At 51.9% G+C, this 26,008-nt stretch overlaps 1 protein-coding gene across 7 annotated transcripts in view; it reads right to left on the bottom strand.

Moving 5' to 3' along the window:
* The window catches only part of ulk1b (unc-51 like autophagy activating kinase 1), a 134,577-nt gene that overhangs the window by 80,335 nt on the left and 28,234 nt on the right, over nt 1-26,008 (bottom strand). For 6 of the 7 annotated variants that reach the window (XM_072518967.1, XM_072518810.1, XM_072518649.1 and 3 more), the window contains exons 4-8: nt 17,422-17,454; nt 16,965-17,001; nt 11,854-12,027; nt 6,568-6,641; nt 1,881-1,982 (exon numbers count right to left, since the gene is read on the bottom strand). In XM_072518967.1, coding sequence (XP_072375068.1) covers nt 1,881-1,982; nt 6,568-6,641; nt 11,854-12,027; nt 16,965-17,001; nt 17,422-17,454 — 420 coding nt within the window. The remainder of the gene's footprint in view (nt 1-1,880; nt 1,983-6,567; nt 6,642-11,853; nt 12,028-16,964; nt 17,002-17,421; nt 17,455-26,008) is intronic. The other variant, XM_072466153.1, reaches the window with a different exon arrangement.

The raw sequence follows: 26,008 nt of genomic DNA, 5'->3' as shown, positions 1-26,008 counted from the left end.
TTTTTTCTCCTCGCTCTCTAATCCTTTTGTCATCTTAAACACCCCAATTAGATCAATCATCAATCTTTTATACTTGAGGGAATACCGGCCTAGTCTATGCAACCTCCCTCATAAATCAACACATTGAGGCTAATAGCTGGAAACACTGTGAAAGTCAGGAGAGGAGCTTCGCCATGGGGCAGGCAATTGTCTAAATGGGAGCTGGTTGGCGATCGGTGGGGTGGGCCTTTCAGGTGTGGTCCAAGCTTCAGGAGCGACCAGAAATGCGACCAATGCTGACAGTTTTCCCGATACGTTTCCTCAAGACAAATGGTGGCAATATTAATCTGGTCCTTCCCCTCTGTGATCAAGCCAAAGAAATAGTATCCAGCTTTCCAAACTATTGGAGGAAAGCAGCGAGTGATGCAACAACCTGCCAACCTGCTCCAGCCCAGGTGGTCGCTGAATAGATAACAAAACAAAAACAATCCCTTTGTGGACCAACCTCAATCTCTCAGTATCTGCCCTGAGGAAATTTGATGAGAGCGAAACGTTCAGAGAGATCATGAGGACTCGATACGGATTGCAATTACTGTTCATGTGTAGACGAGCACTGCGGCCATTTTGTGCACAGCACGATTCCACAAACAGTAAACCAAGGAAATGACAGAAGTTAACCAATCTCAGGTTGTCTTTTTTGAAGCACGTTGGCCAGGAGACGGGGAGAACGCCCTGCTCTTCTCCCAACACCAGGGGGTGTTTAAACAGCTTCTCGAATGAACCTTTACAGGTAGAACATCGATCTGAAGGATCAGAAATAATAGGAATGGGCTGAAGTACCCAATAGACCTGCTTTCGGACGACCTTAGATAATTGCTGGAAAAATTGAAGTTTCTTCCTTCGTCTTAAGCTAAATTGTCTGCTTAATTCTACACTCTCCTCTTCCTTCCTCACTCTGTAGAAGTGTTAGAAACCAAGGCCCGGTCTGCCCAGGAACATATCGAACATCTACTATGTTGAAGAAGCGTAGAGTCCCCCCTGATACCCTACCTCAGGGTTCCAAGGAACGCAGTTTGGGAACCCCAGTCCTAGCTAATATTGCCACTCAATCAACATCACCTTTTTTAAAAAATTGGATCATTTGGTCATTATCTCGATGCTGTTTATGGGATCTGGCTGCACTCGAATTGGAGGCTGCGTTTTGTACACGACAGCAGTGACTACACTTCAAAAAGTGCTTCATTGTCTGAGAAGTGTTTTGGGACATCAGGGGATGAGTACGGTTCAGGTATTGCCTTCTCACACAGGCTGGGTAATGCACCCGGCATTGATTTCTTTATGGAAAGAGCGTGCACTTAATATTGCCCGTTTCATAACCTCAGGAGGTCTTTCCATAACCTGGAAGTAGAAGAGAGAGGTTAATGCTTTTCAGCTTAGTCACGTGTATCCAACAGCACTCGGGTGATGATGAGGGGAGGCGGGTGGTGTAGTGGCATTGTCGCTGGACAAGTAACCCAGAGACCCAGGGTAATGCTCGGATACTTCCAGGTTCAAATCCCACTATGGCAGATGGTGAAAGTTGAATTCAATTATATAAAAAGATCGGGAATTAAAAGTCTAATGACGACCACAAAATCGTTGCCAATTGTCGTTAAAAACCCACCTGGTTCACTAATGTCCTTCAGGGAAGGAAATCTGCGATCCTTACCCGGTCTGGCCTACACGTGACTCCAGATCCATACAGCGATGCGGTTGAATCTTAACTGCACCCCCCCCCACTGAAATGGCCGAGCAAGCCACTCAATTCAAGGGCAATTAGAAATGGGCAACAAATGCTGGCCCAGCCGGCGACGGCCATATCCCAAGAACAAATTTAAGAAATGTTTTTTTTTAATGCTTACCTGGAAGGGGGCTTTGCCAGTCAGACACTGGTACACAATAGTTCCGATACTCCACAGGTCGGCCTTGGCGTCATAATGCTGGGACATAATGACTTCCGGGGCCTGGTGAGAGAGGGCCAGAAAGAAGTTAGAATTGTAGCCTCATCGAAAACACATTGAATGTTTCGAGTTCCCCAGAGAAACCTCTCAAAATTCAAATACTGATTCTGCCCGATCGGTTCTGTGGAAAAGCTGTTCAGGAAAGCAGACATAATTCAGGCCTCAGCTCGCTCGAAACTGCCCTGCCGCTCAATTACACCACGGACTCAACCACACCCCAGTCCCATTTACCTCCCTTTGCTCCGTATCGCTTCCTCTCCTTACCCATCAGCAATTCATTTGGGTTCATGCCCTGAAAACTCTCAGCGTGTCCCAAAGTTGCTGGGTCAAAATCCTGGACCTCACTCCCTAACAGCGCGGTGGGTGTACCTACACCACAGGGACTGGCAGGGGTTTACGAAGACGACTCACCACCAGCTTCTCAGAGGCACGAAGGGACGGGCAATAAACCAGCCGATATCCCGTGAAAAAAATGAATGTATTTTAAAAATCCTTTCCAGCCAATGAGACACTTTTATTTTGAGGTTTGATGACGACTGGGATACACGGGACTAAGCTGAAAAGTATTAACCTCTCTCTTCTACTCCCAGAAAACGCAGCAGCCAACCTGCACACAGCAAGATCCCGTAATCAGCAACATGAAGCACCCGCTCTGCCTTCGCGTCTTGCGGCCTCCACTAGAATTAAAGGGTTAAATTACGAGGACTTACAATGTAAAGTTGGCTTGAATTTAGAAAGTTGAGCGATGATCCAATCGAGGCGTTTAGGTTTGTTCATGTGGATCGAGAGAAGCTATTTCCCCGGGTGTTGGTGAGGTGAAATGAGGAGGCACGTTTAAAATGAGAGCCAGGCTTTGCCGGGGGAAACGGGGTGATGGGAATTCGAACCTGTTCCCGTCACCCCCCTCCACAAAGTCCCTCAGTGTCGTGTTGCTGTCTGTGGAATCTAACTGCTGTGTTTTCTACGAAAGGATTTCATTGGCTGTAAAGGGTTTTTAAAAAGTTAATTTATTATTGGGCCAGTACGGTGGCACCATGGTTAGCACTGTTGTCTCACAGCACCCACCCCGCCTCGGGTGACTGTCTGTGCGGAGTCTGCACGTTCTCCCCATGTCTGCGTGGGTTTCCTCCGGGTGCTCCGGTTTCCTCCCACAGTCCAAAGATGTGCAGGTTAGGTGGATTGGCCGTGCTAAATTGCCCCTTAGTGTACAAAAGGCTAGGTGGGGTTACGGGATAGGGCGGGGGATTGAGCCTAGCTAGGGTGCCCTTTCGGACGGTCGGTGCAGACCCGATGAGCTGAATGCCTCGTGTCCAATGAGGAACGGTTGAGGACTCTGGGTCTGTACTCATCGGAGTTTAGAAGGATGAGGGGGGATCTTATTGAAACTTACAGGATACTGCGAGGCCTGGATAGAGTGGACGTGGAGAGGATGTTTCCACTTGTCGGAAAAACTAGAACCAGAGGACATGATCTCAGACTAAAGGGACGATCCTTTAAAACAGAGATGAGGAGGCATTTCTTCAGCCAGAGGGTGGTGAATCTGTGGAACTCTTTGCCGCAGAAGGCTGTGGAGGCCAAATCACTGAGTGTCTTTAAGGCAGAGATAGATAGGTTCTTGATTAATAAGGGGATCAGGGGTTATGGGGAGAAGGCAGGAGAATGGGGATGAGAAAATATCAGCCATGATTGAATGGCGGAGCAGACCCGATGGGCCGAGTGGCCTAATTCTGCTCCAATGTCTTATGGGCTCCTTCTGCACTGTAGGGATTCTATGATTACATGGACTGTGGGCTCCGCTGGTTAGGCTAGCATTTACTGCCCATCCCCAAATGCCCCTTGAGAAGGCGGTAGTGAGCTGCAGTCCATGTGGTGTAGGTACACCTGCAATGCTGTTAGGGAGCCGAGTTCTGGGATTTGAACCCAGTGACATTGGAAATGCTGAGATCGTCAAATACGTTATGTAAACGTAAGCTCTTTAAACTTGAACACGAGGTGGGCGGGGGCCTCCCGGGTGCACGCAGGGTCCGATTGCTGCCCTCCTACAAAACGTTTTGTTTTCTGATCTGTGGTTTCTGTGGTAAAATCCTAATCTTCGCAAGTAAACAAACCCAGTTGATGTTTTACTGATGATTCATAATGACCTGTTATAGTATCTGAGCAAGAGTTACATCAGCCAGCAAACTAATACATGAATCACTGGCTTGGAAAAGTTCAGTCTATTCACTTTCCACACAGTTGCTCTGTTGCTCTGAGTTTCATCAGAAATCTTCGCCTTTGTGTCACAACAATGCTTTTCGCTACTAAACGGAGGGATAAATATTGGTCAAGGGGAAACTCTCTTTGCTCTTCTTCAATGTAATGTTGCAGGATCTTTTTCGACCACTCGTGAGGGAAGGTGCTGCCTCGGTATAATGTATGATTTAAATAGATCCACACATGGGTGGCTATTTCATTGAGTTGGCAGCTCAATGGGCTGAACAGCTGCTGTTTGCTCAGAGCTGCTTACGTCCCATCATCGTCGCTTTGTAACAAGTGTGTGACGCCCAGGTGAGCAAACAGCCTGGGCCGTGTTTCCGAAGCTCGGTCAGGCGGGGGAGGCAATCTCAGGCTCGTGTCCGGGTTCGAAACCAAACATGCAGAGAAACAAACAGCTGGACAGATGACTGGGCGGTGGGCTGATAATTAACTGTTATCCTGCCAGCCACACCCATGTTACTGCTGACAACTATGGAAGGCTACACGCACAGTAAATGAGGCCAGGTGACACTATTTATTTGTCCTTCATTCTAGGGAGCTGGGTGTCACTGGCAGGATCAGCATTTATCGCCCACCCCTAAGCTACCTTACGGAGATGGCGGTGAGCTGTCGTGTATCTGGTTATGACATAGAATAGAATTTACAGTATAGGAGGCTATTCGGCTCATCGAGTCTTCACAGGCCCTTGGAACGAGCGCCCCACACCTCCACCCTATTCCGTAACCCAGTCGAACCGTTTTGGACACTAAGAGCAATTTAGCATGGCCAATGCACCTAACTGGCACATCTTTGGACTGTGGGAAGAAACCGGAGCACCTGGAGGAAACCCACGCACACACAGACAGTGACCCAGCGGGGAATCGAACCTGGGACCCTGGCGCTGTGAAGCAACAGTGCTAACCTCTGTGCCACCGTGCTGCCCACTTGTTTGTTGCAGCTGAGTGACCACTTCAAGAGCGGTCGAAAGCCAGCCTTATTGGTGTGAGACTGAAGCCATTGCACAGGCCCAGACTGGGTGAGGAGAACTGGTTTCGTTCTCAGAGAGGAGCCTGAGGGAACCCCGGGGTTTTCGGCAGTCCAACCGTCTCTCAGTCATTTTCGCCGAGACTGGCTTTTTATTTCCAGACTTCTTTCTTTGGAAATTGAACCGGGTTTCTCGCTGTCATGCTGGGGCTGAATTCTCATTCTCCGGAGTATTAACGGTTGGTTTTTGGGGAACATCCTAGAGGAGGAAAGAGTGGTGGAGTGGCAGGGATTCGGGAAGAGAATGTCTGAGTTTTTAAGGCCCTACACGGCTCACGGAACGGTCTCCAAGGCTGAGGAAAAGTCCAAGAGGCCGGAGCTAGCAGCACGCAGGGGTTCCTGGAGGGCTTTTTGGCTAGAGGGGGCTACAGGGACAGAAAGGGGCAAAGACAAGGGAGCATTTCAACATGAGGACGAGAACTTCAAAACCAAACTGGGTGCCAGTGTAGGGCAGCAAGCTCAGAGGGCGGTAGGTCAACTACCACAGGTATATGTAGCAAGCTGGGCAGCATGATACCACAGCGGTTATCACTGTTGCTTCACAGCTCCAGGGCCCTGGGTTCGATTCCCGGCTTGGGTCCCTGTCTGTGCGGAGTCTGCACATCCTCCCCGTCTCTGCGTGGGTTTCCTCCGGGTGCTCCGGTTTCCCCCCGCAAGTCCCGAAAGACGTGCTGTTAGATGAATTGGGCATTCTGAATTCTCCCTCTGTGTACCCGAACAGGCGCCGGAGTGTGGCGACTAGGGGCGTTTCACAGAAACTACATTGCAGTGTTAATGTAAGCGAGATGTCCTTGTGTAGGTGGGTGGGAGGTCAGCTCCACACAACTGAGTGACTCACTAAGCCAGTTCGCAGGGCCATAAGAGTGAACCACTTTGGCGTTGGGATTGAGTCACCCGTAGGCCAGACCAGGTAAAAGTGGCAGATTTCCTGAAGCTGCACTGTCGGAGGTGCATCTTGGGGATGAGAGGTTGAGCCAAAACCCTAATTTGTTTTTTGTTTGAAATTGAAATCTAACTCTCATGATGGGAATGAAAGTCATGTCATCAGGGGCTGGTTTAGCACAGCAGGCTAAACAGCTGGCTTGTAATGCAGAACAAACCAGCAGCGCGGGTTCAATTCCCGTACCGGCCTCCCCGAACAGGCACCGGAATGTGGCGACTAGGGGCTTTTCACAGTAACTTCATTGAAGCCTACTTGTGACAATAAGCGATTATTATGTTGTCTGGAGGAGATTAGTCACATATAAACCACTTCACTATCGAATGCAAGCAGCAAAACAATTAGTACTCGCTCTGTGTGTATACTCACCATGTACATGGGTGAACCACACAAAGTTGCTGCCAACATGTTGGTCTGTAAATACCGGGCAAAACCAAAGTCAGCTGTGTTCAAATTAGAGGAGAGAATTCAGCAATATTGCCAAAGCAAAGTCTGCTCAGTACTTACACTTCAAACAAAACAAGATTTCAACAAAATAACATAAGCAGCATGTTTGGGGGTAAACTCATGTTATCAAAGCAATCATTTCGTTCAATTGGAAACGGCACATTAAATTACTCCCTTTAACTTTTATCATCACACCAAATCCTTCAGGACTGCTCTGGGGTCTCCAAGACTTGAAGAATAATCTCCAGCATAAAACTGCAATCAAAGAACACAAAGAGCGAAATTGTCTGGGCATGTAAAAACGGAGTTCTTTTTCATTATCCAACCAGATGAGAGTCTGTTCGTCTTCTGATTGGCTGAGACAGCAGGGTAATGTTAGGTAGGGCAATTTGAAACAGGAAACCAAGGGCAGCACGGTGACACAGTGGGTTAACACTGCTGCCTCACGGCGCCGAGGTCCCGGGTTCGATCCCGGCTCTGGGTCACTGTCCGTGTGGAGTTTGCACATTCTCCCCGTGTTTCCGTCGGTTTCGCCCCCACAACCCAAAGATGTGCAGGGTAGGTGGATTGGCCACGTTAAATTGCCCCTTAATTGGAAAAAATTAATTGGGTACTCTAAAATTTAATAAAAACAGGACACTGGGCGAGATTCTCCGACCCTCCGCCGGGTCGGAGAATCGCCGGGGGCTGGCGTGAATCCCGCCGGTTGCCGAATTCCGCACCTTTGGGGCGGCGCGATGCCGGACTGATTTGCGCCATTTGTGGCGCCGGTTGGCGGACATCGCGCCGATTACGGAGAATTTCGCCCACTATGTGCTGAAACCCGAGGCATGCATCCAGCTAAAGTAGGCGACTCAATGTGGTAAGTAGCCACGCATGAGCACGGGCTTTCTCGGAAGTGAGACGGATCCTCAACAGGGCAGATCTCCCACACTCTCGCCTGACTCGTATCCAAGACTATTTCTGCAGCTGAGCAATGAGTTGAAATATTTTTGGCCATTTTCCTCGCCTCCTGTTTTGAACCCATGAGTGGAGGGAATTGAACGCTGGTTGGATACGGTCTTCCAGATTCCGCCACATGACTGCCCGCCTCCATTTGACCTATTCCTCCCATTGGTCACCCAGCACATTCATTGTCACGGTCTCCTTCTTATTGTCATGTGAGAGTACCTTTAAGAAATGGTTGTTTATAAATGGGTGTGTATATAAGTATCTGTAGTGAGAGTACCTTTAAGAAATGGTTTTTATAAATGGGTGTGTATATAAGTATCTGTAGTGAGAGTACCTTTAAGAAATGGGTGTTTATTCCTGCAGTGATGTCAGAGAGTGGGTGGAGCTGGGCTGTCTGTCAACTTTAGTTTCGTTTTAGGCTGCAGGGTGTGTTTTAGGTTCGTTTTCAGAGCTGGATAGCCGCAGTCACAGCCAGAAGGTGTATTAGAGTCTCTCTCTGGAGTGTGGATGAGCAGAGGGATCTAGGTGTCCATGTACATAGATCCCTGAAAGTTGCCACCCAGGTTGATAGGGTGGTGAAGAAGGCCTATAGAGTGTTGGCCTTTATTGGTAGAGGGTTTGAGTTCCGGAGTCAGGAGGTCATGTTGCAGCTGTACAGAACTCTGGTACGGCCGCATTTGGAGTATTGCGTACAGTTCTGGTCACCGCATTATAGGAAGGACGTGGAGGCTTTGGAGCGGGTGCAGAGGAGATTTACCAGGATGTTGCCTGGTATGGAGGGAAAATCTTATGAGGAAAGGCTGATGGACTTGAGGTTGTTTTCGTGGAGAGAAGAAGGTTAAGAGGAGACTTAATAGAGGCATACAAAATGATCAGGGGGTTGGATAGGGTGGACAGTGAGAGCCTTCTCCCGCGGATGGAAATGGCTGGCACGAGGGGACATAACTTTAAACTGAGGGGTAATAGATATAGGACAGAGGTCAGAGGTAGGTTCTTTACGCAAAGAGTAGTGAGGCCATGGAATGCCCTACCTGCTACAGTAGTGAACTCGCCAACATTGAGGGCATTTAAAAGTTTATTGGATAAACATATGGATGATAATGGTATAGTGTAGGTTAGATGGCTTTTTGTTTCGGTGCAACATCGTGGGCCGAAGGGCCTGTACTGCGCTGTATTGTTCTATGTTCTATGTTCTATGTTCTGTAATCTAAAGACTGTAAATCGATCCTGGTGATTTAAAACTAATAACAGTAGTGACTTTAACCTGATGTGCTTCTGGTAAAAGGTGTTTTAAGTCGTATGGATGTTAAAAGGAAAGCTTAAAGGATTACTTATGTTGTATTCTTTGTGGGTTGTATTTGAATTACTGGTTGCTAAGATGTTCACTGTATGTTTTAAAAAAGTTAACTTGAGTTCACAGAATAAACATTGTTTGGCTTTAAAAAACACTTTTCCATTTCTGCTGTCCCACACCTGTAGAGTGGGCCGTGTGCTCCCCACACCACAATCTAGTAAACGTTGTGGGTCAGGTGAACTCCATGATACACTTTGGGGTTCTCTAAACCCTGGCCCACATTACTACAACCCATTTCCAAGCTAACAGACTCCTTTAGGCAGGATATCCCCATGGGCTTTGAAACCCCATTTGGAACAGTGGTCTTGAACCTGAAGGGGCAGGCAATATGGCGGCAGGGCGATATTACTGGAGGTGGGTCTCCTGGTTGGGTGGCGAGTTCGGAGGGGGCGCTGCCGAGGGAGGTGGGTTCTCCATGCTGCCAGCCCATTCAGAAAACCCTCAGCTTTGGATCCTCATGGCATCACTCGGAGAGGTGGGTGCTGCCGAGGGAGGTGGGTGATCGAGAGGGCACCTCGACGCAGAGTAGCTTAAAATACCATTTCAGCGAGGCCCAGCAGGCAAGCCCCTCCGATTGGAAGGAAATTCCCTCTCAGTGAAGTGCAGCCTTTTCTGTCCCTGGCCCCCTCTTTGGGGGGGGGGGGGGGGGGGGTGGAGCCAACATTTCCTATGGGCCCCTGGGCTGCCGTTGGGGGATGGGTGGGGAAGGGGTTGGGGGGGGGACATCTCCATTAAACTGACGCCTCCCCACGAAGCAGGGAGTCACCCCACAGAATACTGGCTGACACTCACAATAATCCCTATTTGGGGCCTTAAATATGCAGATTGGTTGCTGTCCTCCAGTGAGCATGTGGATGATCTGCTTCCAGGTCACCCTTGGGACACTTCCCCATCAGCAGCAACACATTTGGATGGCCCCCCACTACTTTCCCAGCACCCTCCCCCACCCTGTACCCTACCCCCCAGTCAGCCTGGGAAAATTCACTCCTTTTCCTCACCCAGTTTGGCAGATTCTTGACTGTGAATCAAAAAGCATTTTCCCACCAACTCCAATATTTTTATAACAAGTAAGAGTGTCAAAAGATTAATTTCTTTCTGCCCCTTGCGATGTTTCTGCTGGGAGTTTTCTAGGCCGCTAGTTCCTGGAGGAACCAATGATGAGGCCACGCAGGGATTCAAAGACCAGGGTGGGGGAATTCTTAAATTAAATGTTGGGGTGGGGCGAGGGGCTGGAGCCATTTTCAGCCACGGCGGGGGCGGGGGGAGTCCTGGGTCAGCTCGGATTTCCGGAGGGTGAAGTGTGGGGGGTCGGCTGGAGATCGCTGGAACAGTTCCCAGTTTACGGATCAAGCCTGGCTGAGGGTTTCAGCAAACAGTTTGATTGAGGGCTGGAGGTGGAAATAGATGCTCTTCTAAATGGCTGGCTTTTAAAGCAGACCAAGGCAGGCTAGCAGCACGGTTAAATTCCCGTACCAGCCTCCCCGAAGGGGCGCCGGAATGTGGCGACTGGGGGCTTTTCACAGTAACTTCATTTGAAGCCTACTTGTGACAATAAGCGATTTTCATTTCATTTCATTGGTGCAGGAGAGGTTGCAGGAGTTAAAAAGCTCAGCTTGGGGGGGGGGGTTGAGGTTTCGAGGAGGGGCGATAAAGCGATGTTAATTGAACGCACTGAATTAATTTGTTTCTTTTAGCAGGGCAGGGGTTACGAGACTCTTAAGAACTCAGTGTCAGATAAGGACAGCAAGACGTAGAAAGAAGCAGTCAGTCATCTGAGAAACCGTGCCAAGGAAAATACTGGGAGAGCGGGGGGGGGAAGGAGGAAACAGACTGAAAGAGTCTCAACTTCTGGGCAACTTTTCAGATACACAAACTGCCTTCCAATCCTGAAAAGAACCAACTTTTCTTGTTGGACAACTTAAAGCTTTCGATGAAGCCTGAAGCCTGATTAACCAGTTCAACTCAAACTGACTATTTACAAGTTTTATCTCTTTATTCTATAGCACATCAAGGAGCACCATTCATTTCGTACCTTTTTAAATCCTTTTCTGGGATGTGGGCATTGCTGGCTGGGCCAGCATTTATTGACGTTGAACTTGATTTGACCACTTCAGAGGGGGCAGCACTGTGCACCACAGTAGGCCAGACCATGTAAGGACGGCAGATTTCCTTCCCTATGGGGCTTAAGTGAACCAGATGTGCTTTTGCAGATTGTTACTGAGTTGCTCTGCTGGGATTCGAACCCCGGAACCCAGAGTATTCCGCCGGGCATCTTGTCCAGCAACAACACCACTCGACCACGGCCTCCCCGCGTGTAGTGTGCAGTGCCTTTAGTACAGTAAAACAGCAGTGACATCCATCTGGCACTGAGCCCACCGAAGGAGGTTTCAGTAGGGGTGGTCAAAAACCTGGCCGAGGAGGTCAGCTTCAAGGAGCCTCTCCGAGGGAGAGACTGAGATGGAGAACTACAGGGAGGGAGTTGTTGAGGCAAATAACATTGATGCCTTTGAGAGGAAGCGGGATACGTACAGGAGGGAGAAGGGAATAGAACGTTACCCAAATACAGTTTGATGAGGAGGCTGCGAGAAGGCTCAAGTGGAGCATAGACTGGGTGGGCCGAATGGTTTGTTTCTGGGCTGAATATTCTGCATAATTCTATGGAAAGCCCCGCGCATTATGATAAAATGTTGAATAAAAGCAAGATTCCCCCCCCCCATATACTCAAACTGTTACGTGCCTTATTATAAAAGCTGAGTTATTCATAGAATGGTGGAGCACAGGAGGCCATTCGGCCAGTCATGTTTATACTAGCCCTAGACAATCGCGCCCAGCACTCTTTGTCCAGGAGGGACCCATGCCACAGGTCATTTTCGGAGGTCACCACAGACAAACTGGACACTCACCTATCTTGATGCGGATGTTGTTGGGGTTTGATTTACGGCCTCCGGTGCAGGACAGGAGGATGTTCTGCGGTTTCAGGTCGCGGTGGATGACCCCTTTGCTGTGCAACATCTTCATGGCGCCCGCTATCTGCTGCAGGAAAAGTCGGATGGTATCCTCGCTCAGTGTCCCCTTCACTGGAAAGTAAAAGTGAGGTGAGACCGCCAGCTTTTGGTTTAACTCTGAGGCGTAGGGCGGGATTCTCTGATCCTGAGGCTAAGTGTTGATGCCGTCGTAAACGCAGTCGCGTTTCACGACGGCGTCCACAGGCCCTCAGGAGCAGCGATTCTAAGCCCTTCAGTAGGCCAGCACGGCACTGGAGCGACCCACGCCACTCCAGCTGCCGATGCCGGCGTCAAATGGGCGCCGCGGGTTAAAACAGGCGCACTGCGACCGGCGCCAATGCATGCAGGCGCAGTGGCTCCCTTCTTCGCGCTGGCCCCGACGCAACATGGAGTAGGGCTACAGGGACTGGCGCAGAGCAAAAGAGGCCCCGCGCCTGAGAGGCCGGCCCGCTGAACGGTAGGCCCCGATCGCGGGCCAGGCCACAGCCGAGGCCCCCCCCCCCCCCCCCCCGAGGTCGGTCCCCCCCCCCCCTCACTCTCCCCACCAGGCCGCCCCCGATGGATGCACGCCGAGCCCGCCCCCCCCCCCCCCCCCCCCCCCCCCAAGGGTCGGTCCCCCCCCATACCCTCCCAAGCAGGCCTCCCCCGATGGATGCACGCCGAGCCCCCCCCGCCCAGGGTCGGTCCCCCCCCATACCCTCCCAAGCAGGCCTCCCCCGATGGATGCACGCCGAGGTCCCGCCGGGTAAGACCACACGTGGACGACGCCGGCGGGGCTCGGATTTTTTTTAACGGCTGCTCGGCCCATCCCGGGCGGAGAATTGCCGGGGGGGGGGGCGCGTAGAGCGGCCCCCGCTCTCCGGAGAATCGGCGGACTGGCGTCGGGGCGGCATCGCGCAATTCGCGCCCGGCGATTCTCCGGCTCAGCCTCGGCTGAGAGAATCCCGCCCGTAAACTCTCTGACAGAAAAACCCGCTCATCGGACTGCAGCTGGTAAACTCAGCGGCCGGGGTCCAATATGCTGTTCTAGGCTTCGAAAGCAACCTCAGATCCTATCAGAATGCAGGTACTACCTAACCATCCCTTTGTAACGATGGGGCTCACTGCCTGATGTTAAAATGCTAACCTGGAATCAGTATATCTCTGCAGCAGGTTCCTCAATGACAACGTGACGGTGAATTCACACTGCAGTCTCCCGCCATCACATCACACACCCAAACACACAAAGCAATTCTTCAATTCTGCCATCTTATGAATTGAAAAGACCATAAGGCCATAAGACACAGGAGAATTAGGCCGTTCGGCCCATCGAGTCTGCTCCGCCATTCAATCATGGCTTATATGTGTCTGTCTCGTCTTTTAAAGTAAATTTAGACTACCCAATTATTGTTTTTCCAATTAAGGGACAATCTAGCGTGGCCGATCGACCTAGCCTGCACGTCTTTTGGGTTGTGGGGGGTGAGACCCACGCAGACACGGGGAGAACGTGCAGGCTGATACCGTTCTCACCCCCATTCTCCTGCCTTCTATCCATAACCCTTGATCTCTTATTAATCAAGAACCTATCTATCTTAAAGACACTCAGCGATTTGGCCTCCACAGCCTTCTGTGGCAATTGAGAAACCAATTGATCGCATCCATTATAAAAAAAAGAATCCCAGAGAACAATCGACAGACACATACAATAATATTCTTATCAAATATGATTCACCCGATGCCTGTGTCTATGTATTTACATTGTGTATTTATCGTATGTCCTATGTTTTTCATGTATGGAATGATCTGTCTGGACTGTACGCAGAACAATACTTTTCACTGTACCTCGGTACACGCGACAGTAAATCAAATCCAATCAAATCAAGTGGTCAATTCTCTGGGGCTGAGCACGAAACAAGCAGAGCGGGTTAGCAATACCGTATCATGGTCTGTCTAAGATTCTCTTTGTGCCTAATTCCTACAGTAAGTAATTAGGTTAAACAGATGGAAGCGTCGGTGGTAAAGTTACAAGATGTAAAACAGCCCGTAACCGTCCACCCATTTCTAAAAGAGATGGGGAGGGGAGGGGCCCTGAGTACTCTGACACAAAGGAGGTGGCATGGGCAGCACGGTGGGGCAGTGGTTAGCACTGCTGCCTCACGGCACCAAGGTCCCAGGTTTGATTCCCTGCTTGGGTCGCTGCCTGTGCGGAGTCTGCACGTTCTCCCCGTGTCTGCGTGGGTTTCCTCCGGGTGCTCCGGTTTCCTCCCACAGGTCCCGAAAGACGTGCTTGTTCGGTAATTTGGACATTCTGAATTCTCACTCAGTGAACCCGAACAGGTGTCGGAGTGTGGCGACTAGGGGCTTTTCACAGTAACTTCATTGCAGTGTTGACGTAAACTGGCTTGTGACAATAATAAAGATTATTATTCTTATTACTACACTGCTCTCACCACGAGGGTTGTTCCAATCATTTAAGCAGCACCACTGAACAGAGGCCCACTAACCTGCACACAACACCAGCATTACTACATCCAGACAACCAATACATTCTAGGCATCCTGCAGCTTTACTAAAGAGACAGAACTTGTTTTGACTGCTCCAGAGATATAGATAGTGCCTTACCTTTGAAAGAAAGGATTTGCATTGATTTCTCACCTTTCAATGCCTCAGGATGTCCCACAATGCTACACATGTCAATTATTTACTTTTGTTTGGAGTGTTAGGAAATGTGACAGCCAATTTTCACACACCAAGAGGGCGATTCTCCGAGCCCCGCGCCCGCCTGGAGAATTGGCGCAACCGCACCACGACGCCCCGACGCCGGCGCGCGATTCTCCGAGGTGCGGAGAATCGGCGCCGTTTGCTCCGGCCACGGGCCGCTGGAATCGGCGGGGCCGCCAATTCTCCGGCCCGGGTGGGCCAGGTGGCCGCGCCGAAACGACAGAGTCCCGCCGGCGCCGTCCACCCCTGGTCGCTACCGGCGGGAACTTTGCGTGAACGGTCAGGGGCGGCCTGGGGGGGGGGGGGGGGGGGGGGGGGGGGGGGGGGGCGGCGGGGGGGGGGGACTTTCTGGCGCGGCGCATTGTTGGTCGGGGCCGGCGCGCTAAAGACGTCCCCCGCGCATGCGCGGGTTGGAGCGCCGCCAATTTGGTGCCACGAAAGGAGGCTGGAGTGGCGTGAATCGCTCCAGCACGGTGCTGGCCCCCCTGTGGGGGCCAGAATCGCTCGTACCCGGGCCAGGTTCGCGCCGTCGTGAAACGCGACGGCGTTCACGATGGCGCGAAAACTTGGCCTCATAGAACATAGAAAAATACAGCACAGAACAGGCCCTTCGGCCCACGGTGTTGTGCCGAACCTTTGTCCTAGATTAATCATAGATTATCATAGAATTTACAGTGCAGAAGGAGGCAACATCGTGGGCCGAAGGGCCTGTTCTGTGCTGTATTTTTCTCCATATCGGAGAATCTCCCCCCAAGTGTCCACAAATGTCAGAATGACAATCCATCTATTTTAGTAATGTTGGTTGACAAATAAATACTGGTCCCAGGAGAACTTTCCTGCTCTTCTTCAAAGTGGTCCCATGAGGTCTTGACTGAAATCTTGACTTGGTGAATACCGAGCACAGAGGAAGATGGTGTGATTGTTGGAGGCCAATCATCTCAATCCCAGAACACTGTGCAGGAGTTCCTCAGGCCCTACCATCTTTAGCTGCTTCAACAATGACCTTCTTTCCATCGTAAGGTCAAAGTGGGAATGTTCACCGATGATTGAACAGTGCTCAACACCATCCACAACTCCTCAGATACCGGGGCAGTCTGTGTCCAATGCAGCAAGACCTAGACATCATTCGGGCTTGGGTAACATTCGTGCCACACATGTGCCAGGCAATAACAATCGCCAATAAGAGAGAATTTAGCCATCTCCCCTTGACATTCAATGGCCTTACCATCACTGAATCCCTCGCTATCAGCATCCTGCGAGCTACCATTGACCAGAAACTGAACTGGACCCAGCCATATAAATACTGTGGCTACAGAAAGCAGGTCAGAGGATAGGAATCCTGCAACGAGTAACTCACCTCCTGACTCCTCAAAGCTTTATCTACAAGGCTCATGTCAGGAGTGTGATGGAATACTCTCCACTTGCTTGGATGAGTGCAGCTCCCACAACACTCGAGAAGCTCGACACCATCCAGGACAAAGCAGGTCACTTGATGGGCACCCCACCCTTCCATCTGAAACATTAACTCCTTCCACAGTGGCAATAGCCTACCTTAAACCATTTACAAGGGACCACTGCAGCAACTCACCAAAGCTCCCTTGACAGCACCTTCCACCCAGAAGAGCAAGTGTAGCAGATTCCCGGGAACACCTCCACCTGCAACACGTTCCCCTCCAAGTCACACACCGCCCTGACTTGCAAATATGTCGCCGTTCCTTCACTGGTGAAGCAGTCAGTCAAATCCACGAGACTTATGGCGATGTCCGGGAGATCTGCAGAAGATTAGAAACTTCTCCAGGAGAAGATTTTCTCAGCGGCTTGCTGGCCTCAAGGGATGCGGCAGCTGAAATTAAGTTGTTGATGCTCGGCTGCTGCCACAGTAGTTTGCATTTCGTTACGTGTTAATTCACCGTCAATGGGTGAAAATCTCGGAACTCCCTCCCTCGCAGCACTGTGGGTGCACCTACACCACATGGACTGCATCAAAAGAGACAGCAAACTTTGCAGTTTACGGGAGCTTGCTGTGCATTTTCCCCAAATTATACCAGTGACTACACTTCAAACGCCCCTCACTGTCTGTTAAGCAATTGGGGGGGACATGCCATGAGGGTACGAAAGCTTTTTGTTTCTTTCTAATCTGTTTAGGAGATACATAAACAGGTGGCCCTATCAGTCACACCCAATGCTGAACTCTATTCACATTCTGCGCAGTAAATGCTGCCACTAGATGTAATCTTATCTCCAGCCGGCCAATCAGCAGCGTTATTATTTTACTAACACTCTACAAAGCCATTTTATTTCAGACTTACAATGGAGATAATCAGCAAGGTCACCACCATTACAGTACTGGAAAACACAAAAACACACAGGGTGAGTGAGTCAGGTTACATGGTACAGTCAGTTATATGTGATACAATCTATAATTGGTTATCAGCTGCAGCGTAATGTAAAAATAAAGCCCAGCGTGTAATCAGTTGGGAAGGAATCTCAAACTGCCGCAAGCTGCCGTTTGCCCGAGAATAGAAGGCAGGTCCAACGGTAAACCGGACGGCAGCAATATCGGCCGAGCGGTGCGAGAGAAACATATCCTCGGAGTTGAGGAAGAGACAGGGAACCCCGTATGCTTTACTATAAACCTGGGTAGCGTCCACACAGATTTGTCACATGTGCTTCTGGGTGGGGGGGGGGGGGCAACTGTAATCTGGAAGCAATAAATCACAATGTTTAACCCCCACCGAGTGACCCAAAGTACCTTGCACAACTCACCTCCATCACCAGGTAGACAGAGTGCGCCATCTCCTGTAACATGGAAAGACGCGGTTAGAAATAACGGCATTTACGTGCACGGTATTCTTGCTGTAAGCTGCTGACCACTGGTCCCCAGAACTTATTTTCTTTTCTCTGATTTTCCGCTTTCAACGCTTCCCATTGGTAGCCGCTGTGTCAACGTTTGCCATTCATTATTGTCATGTCAACTGTCACAATGTAGTTACACACACTGGCCACCAGGTTGGTTCCAAGGAACTGGATTCTGATTTTTTTTTTCTCTCAACTCTGCGAACAATTTTGGGCAGAGAAAGTATTTATCAGGTGACCTTGGACAATGCCATCGATAATTTACGGGCAAGTGAAGTTTACAAGGAGATTTAATCATTGAATTGCTTTGCCGCAACTTTTGGCCCCTCCCCTTTTGCAGGGGTGGTTACTGGATTATTGATCAACTTGGCCATCTGTCGTCCCTCTCAACCAAACATTTTTAAAGTAAAATTAATTCGCAGGATGAGGTTAGTTTCTGGTAAGATCAGTATTTATTGCCCCTTCCTAATTACCCTTGAGGAAGCAATGGTGAGTCTCCCACCGACTTGACACTGAATGTCTTGCTGGGCTATTTCTACCTGAAGTCAAATATCATAGAATTTACAGTGCAGAAGGAGGCCATTCGGCCAATCGACGCTGCACCGGCTCTTGGAAACAGCACCCTACTTAAGCCCGTGCCTCCACCCTATCCCCATAACCCAGTAACCCCATCTCATTTTTCTGGACATTAAGGGCAATTTATCATGGCCAATCCACCTAACCTGCACATGTTTGGACTGTGGGAGGAAACCGGAGCACCCGGAGGAAACCCACGCAGACACGGGGAGGATGTGCAGATTCCGCACAGACAGTGACCCAAGCCGGAATCGAACCTGGGACCCTGGAGCTGTGAAGCAACTGTGCTAACCACTGTGCTACCGTGCTGCCCAGGCCAGGTAAGGACGGACGATTTCTCTCCCTGAAGAGCATTGTGATAAAATCGCATCAGGTAGTTAATGCTCATCATTACTGAAACCAGCTTTATATTCCAGATTTTATTGAGTCAATTGAATTTAAATTCTCCAGTTGCCATGAGGAACTTATATCAGCATGGTAGCATAGTGGATAGCACTGTGGCTTCACAGCGCCAGGGTGCCAGGTTTGATTCCCTGCTGGGTCACTGTCTGTGCAGAGTCTGCACGTCCTCCCCGTGACTACGTGGGTTTCCTCCGGGTGCTCCAGTGCCGTATCTCTCTATACCCATAGCCACCTGGGGTGGCCACTTCCAGAATACAAAATGGACATTTGCAAAGATTGCAGGGAAATATGGACAATGCTGAGAAAGCAAGCAGGCACAGAGTCTGTCTGCATATTGGAGCCGCAGCTCCCAGACGAGACTGAAACTGTAGGCCCATTAGCATATGGATGGCCCATCTCCGGGAACAAAGGAAGATATTTAAGTAACTGATCTGGTTCCAGACCTCACGGCGCCAGTTCCCCAAACCGAAAGCACAAACAAAGCCAGCCAATGGCCACCGAGGACCCGCCCAGCCATCAGGGCACCCGCCCCTTTATTGGTCAGGATCAATGCGAATGATCGAGAAACGGCCCAATTGATTGGGGCCAAGTTCAAGGCCCGCCCAAAAGCGCGCGAAGCCCCTTCGGGTATAAGAAGAAGGCCCCAAGAGAGAATCGCTCTCTTGGAATCGGCTCTCACAGCGGAGAGACCCGTCCACCAGCTGCACCAGAAGCGAGTAAGTCCAAGGTCAACGCTCGCTACCAGACGGACGACCTTAGCTGTTCCCCTGTGTATCTTCGAACCCAACAGCCTCAGTTCCAAACAACGGCCATTGTTCCTCTGACTGAGTGGGCGCCCGAAGATAAATATAGGCTTTAGCAGTAGTGCTAGTTTAGTCTGTAGTATTTTGTGCATGAGTAGATCTTACTGTGTGTGTGTAAATAAATAGTATTGACTTTGAACTAACTAACTGGTGTACCGACTCTTTGATCAGTATTCGGGTTTGAACCTTGTGGCGGTATCGAGAGATACCTGGCGACTCTAAAGCAAACGTAATTAGAATTAAGGAAGGCGACCATACTGACCGCCATGTTTAGAAACAACCAGAGAGAGCAACACAACCCATCCATGTATTTGTCAAGATGCCTTTTGAACGCCGTTAATGTATCTGTTTCCACAGCCTCCCCTGGCAACGCGTTCCAGGCACTCACCACCCTCTGTGTAATAAAACCCGTCTCGCACATCTCCTCTAAACTTTGCCCCACGGACCTTAAACCTATGCCCCCTGGTGTCCGACCCCTCCACCCTGGGAAAGAGTGCCTGCCCATCCACTCTATCCATGCCCCTCATAATCTTTGTCAGGCCGTAGCCACTGACGAGCCATTAAAGATCCCGTTTCCCTCAGTGTTAACCAGCTGCCAGATGGGGTGAAATTGTGTTTCTGATTGGTGAATGAAGTAGAGAAAAAAGGACGCCGTTATTAGGTCAGGTGACCTCAATACTTGCAGGCACATGAACCTTAACCTTTTTTGTGTGTTTGTTTCGAAATGAGAAAAAGTATTTTGATCGCTGCAAATGATGCAGCGAGTACCTCGGTCACGGAATGGTGGTGTTTGTTAGCATATATGTGTGTGCGTAAAGTAAATATCTGCTGTGTCTACGAGGCATTTTCATGTTAAGATCTATTCTTACGGTTACCTTAGCTCTCTGCGTGTGAACGTCAGCGATTTTTATTGAACAAACACTAATCTACACAATGCTCACAACCGATGTCAGACTAGATCAGCAGAGGTGGAGGGGATGATTCCACCCCCTCCCCCTCCGGCTACCCAAAGCCAATCCTTCAGGAGTTTACAGGGCTCACACAAGGGGCAGGCCACCGCACAAAGAACCAATTATCAGACTTCTGATAGTGCCTGTCATAAACAGGGCCGTTTATAATAAACTCTGGCAGTGTTAACTTAGCTAAATATGTACACAACCCAGACTAGACCAGACACTGCACAGAACATGCAGTGGAAGGTCAAGTTACACTCTCTGAACACGGTCATCGTTAACCCCAAGACATTTTGTAGAGGGGAGGGAATTAGAAGGTTGACTTTGTATGAACATCTTGCATTTATATAGCACCAACAAGGTAGGAAAAGGGCACAGGTCACTTCATAGGAGCAATTATCTGCCAAATGTTTGACAGTGGGTTACAGAAGGGAGCTATTAGGGCAGGTTCCCAAAAGCTGGGTCAAAACGGGTCAGTAATAAGAAGCACCCTCGGGAAATGGAAGACGAGAGGTTGAAGGGGGGTATTCCAGAGCTCAGGCCCCAGGCAGCTGAGGATACGGCCACCAATGGTGGAGTGATGGGAATTGGGGAAATGTGAGGGACCTGGGGCGTCATTCTCCGAACCCCCGCCGGGTTGGAGAATCGCCGGGGGCTGCCGTGAATCCCGCCCCCGCCGGTTGCCGAAGTCTCCGGTACCGGATATTCGGCGGGGGAGGGAATCGGGCCGCGCCGGTTGGCGGGCCCCCCCCCACCGCTGGATTCTCCGGCCCGAATGGGCCGAAGTCCCGCCGATAAATTGCCTGTCCCGCCGGCGTGGATTAAACCACCTTTTGAACGGCGGGATAAGGCGGCGTGGGCGGGCTCCGGGGTCCTGGGGGGGGGCGCGGGGCGATCTGGTCCCGGGGGGTGGCCCCATGGTGGCCTGGCCCGCGATCGGGGCCCACCGATCCGCGGGAGGGCCTGTGCCGTGGGGGCACTCTTTCCTTTCCGCCTCCGCCACGGTCTCCACCATGGCGGAGGTGGAAGAGACTCCCTCCACTGCGCATGCGTGGGAAACTGTCAGCGGCCGCTGACGCTTCTGCGCATGCGCCGCCTGGAGATGTCATTTCCGCGCCAGCTGGCGGGGCAACAAAGGCCGTTTACGCCAGCTGGCGGGGCGGAAATCCCTCCGGCGCCGACCTAGCCCCTCAATTTTGGGGGTCGGCCCCCAAAGATGCGGAGCATTCCACACCTTTGGGGCGGCGCGATGCCCGTCTGATTGGCGCCGTTTTGGGCACCAGTTGGCGGACATCGCGCCGTTTGGGGAGAATTTCACCCCAGAATTGGAAAAAGCCGGAGGCTTGTGGGGCTGGGGGAGGTTACAGAGATAGAGAGGGGGTGTAGGGGACTGAAGGAGGTTACAGAGATAGGGAGTGGGTGTAGGGGCTGGAGGAAGTTACAGAGATAGGGAGGGCTTGTAGGGGCTGGAGGAGGTTAGTGATAGGGAGGGGTGGAGGGGCTGGAGGAGGTTACAGAGATAGGGAGGGGGTATAGGGGCTGGAGGAGGTTACAGAGATAGGGAGGGGTTGTAGGCTGGAGGAGGTTACAGAGATAGGGAGGGGTGTAGGGGTTGGAGGAGGTTACAGAGATATGGAGGGGTGTGGGGGCTGGAGGAGGTTACAGAGATAGGGAGGGGTGTAGGAGCTGGATGAGGTTACAGAGATAGGGAGGATTGTGGAGATGGAAGATGTTGCAGAGATAGGGAGGTTGTAGGGGCTGGAGGAGGTTACAGAGATAGGGTGTTGTAGGGGCTGGAGGAGGTTACAGAGATAGGGAGGGGCTGCAGGGGCTGGGGGAGATTACAGAGATAGGGAGGCTTGTCGAGGCTGGAGGAGGTTACAGAGATAGGGAGGGCTGTAGAGGCTACAGAGATAGGGAGGGCTGGAGGGGCTGAAGGAGGTTGCAGAGATAGGGAGGGGAACTAGGGGCTGGGGGAGGTTAGAGAGGTAGAGAGGGTTTGTAGGGGTTGGGGGAGGAGGTTACAGTTAGGGAAGGATGTGGGGGCTGGAGGAGGTTACAGAGATAGGGCGGGGTTGGAGGGGCTGGGGGAGGTTACAGAGATGGGGTGGGATTGTAGGGCTGGAGGAGGTTACAATTAGGGAGGGTTGCGGGGGCTGGAGGAGTTTACAGAGATAGGGAGTGGGTGTAGGGGCTGGAGGAGGTTACCGAGATAGCGATGGGTGAAGGGGCTGGGGGAGGTTACAGAGATAGGGAGGGGGTGTAGGGGGCTGAAGGAGGTTACAGAGATAGGGAGGGGTTGTAGGCTGGAGGAGGTTACAGAGATAGGGAGGGGTGTAGGGGTTGGAGGAGGTTACAGAGATATGGAGGGGTGTGGGGGCTGGAGGAGGTTACAGAGATAGGGAGGGTTGTAGGGGCTGGATGAGGTTACAGAGATAGGGAGGATTGTGGAGATGGAAGATGTTGCAGAGATAGGGAGGTTGTAGGGGCTGGAGGAGGTTACAGAGATAGGGTGTTGTAGGGGCTGGAGGAGGTTACAGAGATAGGGAGGGGGTGCAGGGGTTGGGGGAGATTACAGAGATAGGGAGGGTTGTCGAGGCTGGAGGAGGTTACAGAGATAGGGAGGGCTGTAGAGGCTACAGAGATAGGGAGGGCTGGAGGGGCTGAAGGAGGTTGCAGAGATAGGGAGGGGAACTAGGGGCTGGGGGAGGTTAGAGAGGTAGAGAGGGTTTGTAGGGGCTGGGGGAGGAGGTTACAGTTAGGGAAGGATGTGGGGGCTGGAGGAGGTTACAGAGATAGGGCGGGGTTGGAGGGGCTGGGGGAGGTTACAGAGATGGGGTGGGATTGTAGGGCTGGAGGAGGTTACAATTAGGGAGGGTTGTGGGGGCTGGAGGAGGTTACAGAGATAGGGAGTGGGTGTAGGGGCTGGAGGAGGTTACCGAGATAGCGATGGGTGAAGGGGCTGGGGGAGGTTACAGAGATAGGGAGGGGGTGTAGGGGGCTGAAGGAGGTTACAGAGATAGGGAGGGCTTGTAGGGGCTGGAGAAGGTTACAGAGATAGGGAGTGGGTGTAGGTGCTGGAGAAGGTTACCGAGATAGCGAGGGGTGAAGGGGTTGGGGGAGGTTACAGAGATAGGGAGGGGGTGTAGGGGGCTGAAGGAAGTTACAGAGATAGGGAGGGCTTGTAGGGGCTGGAGGAGGTTAGAGATAGGGAGGGATGTAAGGGCTGGAGGAGATTACAGAGATAGGGAGGGCTGTAGAGGCTGGAGGAGGTTACAGAGGTAGGGAGGATTGTGGAGATGGAAGATGTTACAGAGATAGGGAGGGTGCAGGGGCTGGAGGAGGTTACAGAGATAGGGTGTTGTAGGGGCTGGAGGAGGTTACAGAGATAGGGAGCGGGTGCAGGGGCTGGGGGAGATTACAGAGATAGGGAAGGTTGTCGTGGTTGGGGGAGGTTACCAAGACAGGGAAAGATTGTGGGGCTGGGGGAGGTTAGAGATAGGGAGGGCTGTAGAGGCTGGAGGAGGTTACAGAGATAGGGAGGGCTGTAGCGGCTACAGAGATAGGGAGGGGTTGTAGGGGCTGGGGGAGGTTAGAGAGATAGAGAGGGGTTGTAGGGGCTGGGGGAGGAGGTTACAGTTAGGGAAGGGACTGGGGGCTGGAGGAGGTTACGGAGATAGGGAGGGGTTGTAGGGGCTGGGGGAGGTTACAGAGATAGGGAGGGCATGTAGGGGCTGGGGGAGGTTACAGAGATGGGGTGGGATTGTTGGGCTGGAGGAGGTTACAGAGATAGGGAGGGGTGTGGGGGCTGGAGGAGGTTACAGTTAAGGAGGGGAGTGGGGGCTGGAGGGGGTTACAATTAGGGAGGGGTGTGGTGGCTGGAGGAGGTTATAGAGATAGGGGAGGGGTTGCAGGGGCTGGGGGAGGTTACAGAGATAGGGAGGGGTGAAGGGGCTGGGGGAGGTTACAGAGATAGGGAGGGGGTGTAGGGCTGGAGGAGGTTACAGAGATAGGGAGGGGTGTGGGGGCTGGAGGAGGTTACAGTTGAGGAGGGGTATGGGGACTGGAGGAGGTTACAGAGATAGGGAGGGAAGTGGGACTGGAGGAGGTTACAGTTAAGGAGGGGGAGAGGGCTGGAGGAGGTTACAGTTAAGGGGGGAGTGGGGCTGGAGTAGGTTACAGAGATAGGGAGGGGCGTGGGGGCTGGAGGAGGTTACAGTTAAGGAGGGCAGTGGGGCTGGAGGAGGTTACAGTTAAGGAGGGCAGTGGGGCTGGAGGAGGTTACAGAGATAGGGAGGGGTGTGGGACTGGAGGAGGTTACAGTTAAGGAGGGGCGTGGGGGCTGGAGGAGGTTGCAGAGATAGGGAGGGGAGTGGGGCTGGAGGAGGTTACACAGATAGGGAGGGGAGTGGGGCTGGAGGAGGTTACAGTTAAGGAGGGGTATGGGGACTGGAGGAGGTTACAGAGATAGGGAGGGGTGTAGGGGGCTGGAGAAGGTTACAGAGACGGGGAGGGGTATGGGGACTGGAGGAGGTTACAGAGATAGGGAGGGGAGTGGGGCTGGAGGAGGTTACACAGATAGGGAGGGGAGTGGGGCTGGAGGAGGTTACAGTTAAGGAGGGGTATGGGGACTGGAGGAGGTTACAGAGATAGGGAGGGGTGTAGGGGCTGGAGAAGGTTACAGAGACGGGGAGGGGTATGGGGACTGGAGGAGGTTACAGAGATAGGGAGGGGAGTGGGGCTGGAGGAGGTTACAGTTAAGGACGGCAGTGGGGCTGGAGGAGGTTACAGAGATAGGGAGGGGAGTGGGGCTGGAGGAGGTTACAGTTAAGGAGGGCAGTGGGGCTGGAGGAGGTTACAGTTAAGGAGGGGAGTGGGGTTGGTGGAGGTTACAGTTAATGAGGGGAGTGGGTCTGGAGGAGGTTACAGTTAAGGAGGGCAGTGGGGCTGGAGTAGGTTACAGAGATAGGGAGGGGCGTGGGGGCTGGAGGAGGTTACAGTTAAGGAGGGGAGTGGGGCTGGAGGAGGTTACAGTTAAGGAGGGGTGTGGGGCTGGAGGAGGTTACAGTTAAGGAGGGGTGTGGGGCTGGAGGAGGTTACAGTTAAGGAGGGCAGTGGGGCTGGAGTAGGTTACAGAGGTAGGGAGGGGCGTGGGGGCTGGAGGAGGTTACAGTTAAGGGGGAGTGGGTCTTGAGTAGGTTACAGTTAAGGTGGGGGGTGGGGGCTGGAGGAGGTTGCAGTTAAGGAGGGGAGTGGGGCTGGAGGAGGTTACAGTTAAGGAGGGGTATGGGGGCTGGAGGAGGTTACAGAGATAGGGAGGGGAGTGGGACTGGAGGAGGTTACAGAGATAGGGAGGGGAGTGGGCCTGGAGGGGGTTACAGAGATAGGGAGGGGAGTGGGGCTGGAGGAGGTTACAGAGATAGGGAGGGGAGAGGGGCTGGAGGAGGATACAGAGATAGGGAGGGGAGTGGGGCTGGAGGAGGTTACAGAGATAGGGAGGGGAGAGGGGCTGGAGTAGGTTACAGTTAAGGAGGGGTATGGGGGCTGGAGGAGGTTACAGAGATAGGGAGGGGAGTGGGGCTGGGGGAGGTTACAGTTAAGGGGGATAGTGGGGGCTGGAGGAGGTTACAGTTAAGGGGGGGAGTGGGGCTGGAGTAGGTTACAGAGAGGGTACATAGAGGGGTTTGGAGGATGCAATGGGACTGTTCTTGTGGTGAGCCATTCAAAGCAGGTGCAGGTCACTGCAGGATTCATGGTCAGCAG

Source organism: Scyliorhinus torazame, chromosome 1 (genome assembly GCF_047496885.1).
Source record: "Scyliorhinus torazame isolate Kashiwa2021f chromosome 1, sScyTor2.1, whole genome shotgun sequence".
Lineage (NCBI taxonomy): Eukaryota > Metazoa > Chordata > Chondrichthyes > Carcharhiniformes > Scyliorhinidae > Scyliorhinus > Scyliorhinus torazame.
The sequence above is the reverse complement of the archived record's forward strand: the minus strand, read 5'-3'. Positions and strand labels throughout refer to the sequence as shown.